Source organism: Quercus suber, unplaced genomic scaffold (assembly GCF_002906115.3).
Source record: "Quercus suber isolate HL8 unplaced genomic scaffold, Cork oak 2.0 scaffold_130, whole genome shotgun sequence".
Taxonomy (NCBI): domain Eukaryota; kingdom Viridiplantae; phylum Streptophyta; class Magnoliopsida; order Fagales; family Fagaceae; genus Quercus; species Quercus suber.
In genome coordinates this window covers 1083225-1090108 of record NW_027069593.1, presented here as the reverse complement: position 1 = coordinate 1090108, position 6884 = coordinate 1083225, and the positions used below count along the sequence as shown (strand labels likewise).

Genomic DNA, 6884 nt, shown 5'->3' with positions numbered 1-6884 from the left:
GTTCTTTCTAAGAACCCGATCAACTGCTCTTTCTCTAACAGGGGCAGCTGGGCCCCAACTTTGAAATACTTCTCTGGACATCACCAACATTCACCCTTTCCAATCTTCACACTTCATCTCCTCTGGGGACGCGCCAAACTGGGCTCTCTGAACCCTTGATTGCTATAAATCGCTCTCGGCTACAGCCGAAGTACTTGTCTCTGGCCGATGTTGAATGCCATTATCATACACTGCCTAGCCATATTCTGGTTTCCCAAAATCTCTGAAACCTTGCCCCCGAGGGATACTTCACCTTCTGATGAAGAGTGGAAGAAACGGCCCCCAAAGCATGCAACCATGGTCTTCCCAAATCGCCGTATACGGAGAAAAGGCATCCACCACAATAAAATCCACCTCCACCATATCTGACCCAGTCTGCACGGGTAATCTAACCATCCCAACGGGGTGACCGATTTGCCTTCGAAGCCCACCAGCGGGAACTATATGTTGTCAGGTCTTCGGGTTTCAAATTCAGCCCCTTGAATAAATCAGGGTACATTACCTCGGCGGCACTTCCATCATCCACCATCACTCTCTTAACGTCATACCCTCCGATCCTAATCATAACCACCAAAGCATCATCATGCGGTTGTATGGTTCCTCTCTTATCCTCTTCTGAGAAGCCTAAACCACCGAGGCGCCCGGTCTGGCCCTCTTCGGCCTTGAGTTGGAGTCCTCCTCCGAGCACTGAGATACAGACATACCCTGGAAGGGCAAGACCCAGTCCTCCCCGGGCAGCGAATATGACGTTTATCGTACCCAAAGGAGGTCCCCTTAGGCGTCTCCTTGAAACGCCGAGCCTACGTGGCCTCTTCGGCCGCCGGATTGATACAGAAGTTGGGTCAACTTTCCTTCCTGCACTAATTGCTCTAAGTGATCCCACAGGTTGTTACAACCTTCGTGGTATGTCCGTGGTCCTGATGTATTGACAGTAAAGATTCCGATTACGCTTCGCAGGATCCCCCGCCATCTTGTTGGCCACCTAAAGAACGGCTCGTTCTTTATCTTCTCCAGAACCCGCTGTACTGGTTCTCGGAACACGGCACTAACCACCTGGGAGTTGGCAGGCCCCGACTGCCCCCCAAAGTCCCTCCTAGGTCGGTTGTTGTTGTACCGGTCCGGCCTGAAATCCCTCCTCTCTTGAGTTACCGCTTTAGACTTTCCTCTGCCTTGCATCTGATCTTCCTCTACTCTCCTATATTTATCTATCCGATCCATAAGCTGACGCACACTAGTAACAGGCTTGCCAGTCAGGGACTTCCTCAGACCGTGCTCAGTTGGAAGACCCTCCTTAAAAGTATTCATGGCCACGTCATCGTGAGCCCATCCACCTCGTTGAACATCTCCCAGTATCTGTCTGAGTAGGCTTTTAGGGTTTCCCCTTCTCGCATAGACATGGATAGTAGCGACCCCAAGGGTTGAACAACCCTTCTACAGGTAATAAAGCGAGCGCCAAAGGCCTGAGTGAGCTTCTCAAAAGAGTCAATAGTATTAGTTCTCAAGCCATTAAACCATCTCATTGCCACCGGGCCCAGGCTAGACGGAAACCTTACACATCAAGGCTTCGTCCTTGGCATGAATAGCCATTCTCTGGCTGTAGTGACTAACATGCTTCCACTGGGTCTGTTCGACCATTATAAATGGTGAACACAGGCTGGTGGAATCGTCGAGGGAGACTAGCGTCTTCAATATGTCGTGTGAAAGGCGACTTAGAGACCTGATTCAAAGCCTTGTTCAAGGCATCATTCCCTGACCCTGGCGAGTCGGACTTTTACTTCTTCGCCTACGGTGGTGTTCTTCCTCGCACGAAAAAGACTCACTGGGGGGAGTTCTCGACCTCTGCCTGTAACTGGCTCATCCGACTCCTCAGAAGAGTGCTTAGAGTTATGAGCCTTACGCCTTCGTCGTTCATATTGCAACTCCCTCTTCAACTTGTTGATCTCATGCTGCAAATTTCCTCCACTCTTTACAGGGGAAACATGGCCTTTCCCCGGGAGCGGCTTCTATCTGTATGGGTTGTACGGGTACTTCCCTCATGATCCTCCCCTTGTTCGTGGCCTATCAACGGATCGCCGTGCTGAGAGCCCCTAGACTCTGCTTGTTGTTGATTAGCGTTTGCCTGTTGCGGGCCCGCTAATGGTTGCTGCGGTACTCCCTCTTCCATCGTGAGTATCACACCTGCCCTTCCTTCTTAACAGATCAAATTCTTCCCACAGACGGCGCCAATTGTAGGGACCCAGTTTGGATTGACCCTGAGTGATGGGTTTTCAGCCCAATAAGCCCAAACAATACATTTTTAGAGTATGGGTCCAAGAACTAGTACTGTTTTTCAGGAAGGGTTCTACTCATCAATCAATAAGGGATACTTTCGGTTCGCTCTCTGAGGAAAATTATCCTCGGCTCTCTTTCAATTGGTCTCTCTCTTTCTTTTTCTTTTTCTCCTTTTCTTTTTTCTTTTTTTTGTCCCCCCCTTCCTGTTTTCTTCATTCCTATGTTATATACTCCGTTCTCCCCCTGTTTCCATCGTACACGTGTAGTTCTTATCCAGGGAGCTCCTTTCTGTCCCATCCAGTACCTACCGGAACCTTCAGCTTAGTGGCCATAAAGCTGCTTAGTTACTGTTCAGGTATCACCTCCACATTAATGCGGCCAGACTGTTAGCTGGAAAGCATTTAATGTGGAGGTGATGACCTCAAAAGATATTTGCTACCTTCCCCGACGCCTCCTAAGTTATATCCAATTTCCAGTTCAAATACAACTTGGTGGGGTCTTTCCGCTAACATGAAGGTTACCTTGACCTCGGACTTTGTTGTCCTCGGACGTGTGTTATGCCGCTGTATATAATATCTACTCGTTTCTTTCATACCACCCATTTGATGAGAATAAAACTTTTTAGGTTGTCCTCGGATTACTACATGTTCTCGGATTGGGTCTTTGGGCCCCGAGCCCATTTCTGAGGATTGCTGTACCTTTTTAACTAACAGGCCCCACAACAATATTTATACGTAGGATTATCACCTGTGGCGGCTCCAAGATTATGTTTTAGGAGTTTAATAAAAAGCATAAATTATATAAAATTTAAACAAAAAATAACTTGAATGTATCGATATTTAAAAAATGATTAAAAAAAAACCCAAATACATGAAGTTTTATAATTGCCTTCTATGAGATTTCATATTTTGAAATCTTGGCATGATATATTCATTATTAATTTTATGAGCTACGTCTCTTTCAATGTACACAATCAAACAATCATTCATCCATTGATCTCCCATTTAATTAATTTATTTCAAATTTGTTAAGATCTAAATGAGCTTTTACTAAAGTTTAAGAATTAAGATTAACAACTTTATACTTTTGTTGTTGGGCTTTTTTTCCATATTTTAGATCAAATTAGTTGTTATTTGGCTTTTTTGTGTGTTTAAAAATGTCAAGATATTGTTGAAAGGATCATATTCAAGCTTATTTCAATTGGACTTTAAAAAAAAAAAGGGTTAGTGTGTTCAAAATTTTATTTTAGTGGTTAAAAAAAAATTTATATATAATATATATTTTTTCGACAGTTTAGCGGTTCAGTTGAACCCCTGGGCTTCAAGTGGAGCCACCCCCAACTATCATGGGTATTTACCCAAAAAAAAAAAAAAGAATTTAAGTGTACCAATCACAATATATCACTAATGCGTATTGTAAATTTGAGTGTGTATTTGACTGTGTCAAAGGTCAATGCACATGATGCAATAATTTGGCTTGAATAATGCAGAGATACAAATTATTTTACAAAATTTTTTACAAACTGTTAATGTGGTGAGTAATTATTAGTAAGTGAAAATGTGATATTAATGATAGGTTTAGATGGAAACTAATAAGAGGTTAGCCACACTAACATTTTGTAAAAATGTTGTAAAATAATTTGTGCATTACTCATTTGGCTTACACATGCATACTTTTCAAAACATAAAATACACATGTTAAATATTTATTGTCCTACACGCAAAAATTAATTATGATTGTATGTGTTTTAATAGATACATGTGTATAGTTTGACTTTTTTTTTTTTTTTAAATGCATTAAAAATTATTTAATAAAGAATTAAATGCATCTTAACCAATGTACATTTGTTAACAGAATCCTATAATAAAAAAATAAAAAAAAAATAAACTTTTAATCTTTTGTCTTTTCTAATTTAATGGTAGAAATTGAAAATTCATCTTCTTCAATGTCTATAAAATGTGAAATGCAAACCCCGTCAGAGTTTGAGCTTATCTTTTAAATCGATCATTTCGCCCATATGAATTAGTTCACATAATTTGCAAACTTTATCTCAATGCCTTAATCAAATTTTCTTTTTTACTCCAATATCAATAATCCCTCCCACTTCCATCTCAACTCCTACTCATATTTTTATATATTAATAATTGTTAATTTTGAGAAAATTGTACGTACAATTTATTGGATACAGTATGTCAGGCTCTTCAATTAAACTCAAATATTTAGTTGTACTGAATTTGATCACTCTTAGAAAAGGTAATTTTATTTGTACTATATTCATAATCAAGCGTTTGGAAAGTCTAACATAAATTGTACTTAATTTTTACACCTTGATCTTATGTCCAGTATTTCTAAAATCCCCAATAAGTTCGATTCAAATATTTCTTACAATCAAACCGATTCAAATAGAATTACACCCTAGTTTTATTATACTTATATAAAATTAGCAAAGAAGAGTTACATGTACGTGGTGCCTTACCATTAGTTGAAACTTGAAAGAGATAATAATACCAATTAGTTTGGTTTTACGTGAAACTTAAACATTGACGGGAATTTGAAGATTATAAAAAAGAAGATTCACAAAAGGTAAAATTTTAAATTGGAGAGTGATTTGAAGAAAGTAAAAAAGCAGAAGCAAAATTTTAATGAAGTTTGGTCTAACTACCTACATCCACAAATGAAAGTTCTAAGTATATTTTTACTATGTTTACAATGAGCCTAATATAGGCTTTATATATATTAGAAAACGTTTGGTCCTAAACTAACGTAGGGTTAGTGTCCTTACTCTTCAAGTACATGGGCTTCCAATAGATTTAAGCTATTGGGTCGTAATATCTCTAAAGCCGCCTCAAATTTATCATGAAAAACCTTAAATTTGTAAAGTATTGAATGAATAACATAGTCATTCTAGAATCGCTTAAGACAGATTTTTTTTTTTTGATAGGACGTGAGACAGATGTTGGTCGTAGCGAATAACAACAATTTCTGATGATGGTTGACACTATGATGGTTTACTAGAAACTGTGTTGATAAATGAAAGCATGGTGTGTGGACAACGTTTTAGTGGCTTGAGCATCATGCGGTTTGTGGGGTGCGTCTACTCTCAAAAGACTCATAAATGATCAATGGTTATCATCAAAGTTTCTGTAATATTCTCTGTGTCCTTCTTATGAAGTGAGTTTCTTTCATTAGTGGTGGAATTGGAAAACCATGTGGTTGGGAATATGTACGAAATTTTCATATATGTAAGATGTAAAAATAGAGAAAAATATACTAAAAAAAAAATCATACACAAGACAGTATTTACGTGGTTTGACAATTTATCTACATTCATGGAGTTACAAGGATTTCACTATTCTTTTTTTTTTCTCTCAAAAACAACGTCAAAACCCTAATATCCAAAAGTAACAGTTTTTATATCTTGCGCACAGGATTCACAATGGGCTACAAAAAGAGGCCATTTTTTTTTCCAGAAAATCTCCCATTAAAAACTGTAACAACATTATTTCAGATCGGGTTATAATTCGGATCAAACATGTTAACGTGTACAGTGTTGTGAGCTTTAGGCCTAACTAGATTATTTGTATAGCACACATTTTTTTACTACACTCTTACTTGTATTGCACTCATATGCCTCCTATATAAAGGCACTCGTGTATATTCTTTCAGGGAGAAATACAATACAATTATTCAGTATTTCTAACATGGTATCAGAGCCACCTTCTTGTGGCCATACTTTTCTGTCCTTACGGTGTATTAAGAGCAATCTTTGTCTTCCTCGGTGTTTCTTCACTGCGTTCATCTTCTTTGGCTTCCTACTGTTGCCGTCAAAACCCTCCGATATATTCATGCCACTGTTAGAAGTTGCATCAACTTTGCAAGACCATTGCCTTCCTCAAACTACCGTCACACAGCCAAACTTCATTCAAGGGATCTTCTCAACCTTATCAAATCTTAAGATTTCATCAAGCTTCCATCTTGAATTTGAGAGGGGGTGTTAGAGATATATTAGTCTGTTAGCATAAGCCCAAGCCTAATTCTACTTTGTGTGCAAGCCAAGTCTCCTACTTGTACTAGAAGTCTATTAGTTTAGGATTTAGTCTACTATATATACACATATTATGGTTCATTATAACACAGGATTTGTACTACACTTTAATATATTATTGATGTAGCCCTTTAGGGTTTCCTCTGTAGATGTAGGCCGTTAAATTGAATCACGTAACCCTCATGTGTTATTGTGTTCTACATTTTATGCTTTTGCTTCCGCATCCATATTTGCATATTCAACATGGTGTATCAATGCTAAGAGTTAACATGGTATGTTAACAAATGAGATACAAGCAACCAGAGCAAAGGTCTCTTCATAATCAATCACATACTCCTATGTAAAACCTTTTGCAACAAGACGAGCTTTGTAACGCTTAATGGACCCATCAGAGCGGGTCTTAATCTTGTAGATCCACTTACAACCAACCACAGATTTCCCGGGGGGGGGGGGGGGGTCCCCACAAATCCAAAGAAAAATTTTTAGAAAATGCTTCAAGTTCCTTTTTCATTGCAATTTGCCATAAAGG

At 38.9% G+C, this 6884-nt stretch overlaps 1 protein-coding gene across 1 annotated transcript; it reads right to left on the bottom strand.

Annotated features, from left to right (window-relative positions):
• Nucleotides 1–427: 427 nt before the first annotated feature.
• Nucleotides 428–1344, bottom strand: LOC136068702 (uncharacterized). Its single transcript, XM_065776200.1, has 2 exons — nt 936–1344; nt 428–894 (listed from the first exon to the last, which is right to left on the bottom strand). The coding sequence occupies exons 1-2, from the start codon at nt 1342–1344 to the stop codon at nt 428–430; spliced, it is 876 nt and encodes a 291-aa protein (XP_065632272.1).
• Between the last annotated feature and the right edge of the window lie 5540 nt (nt 1345–6884).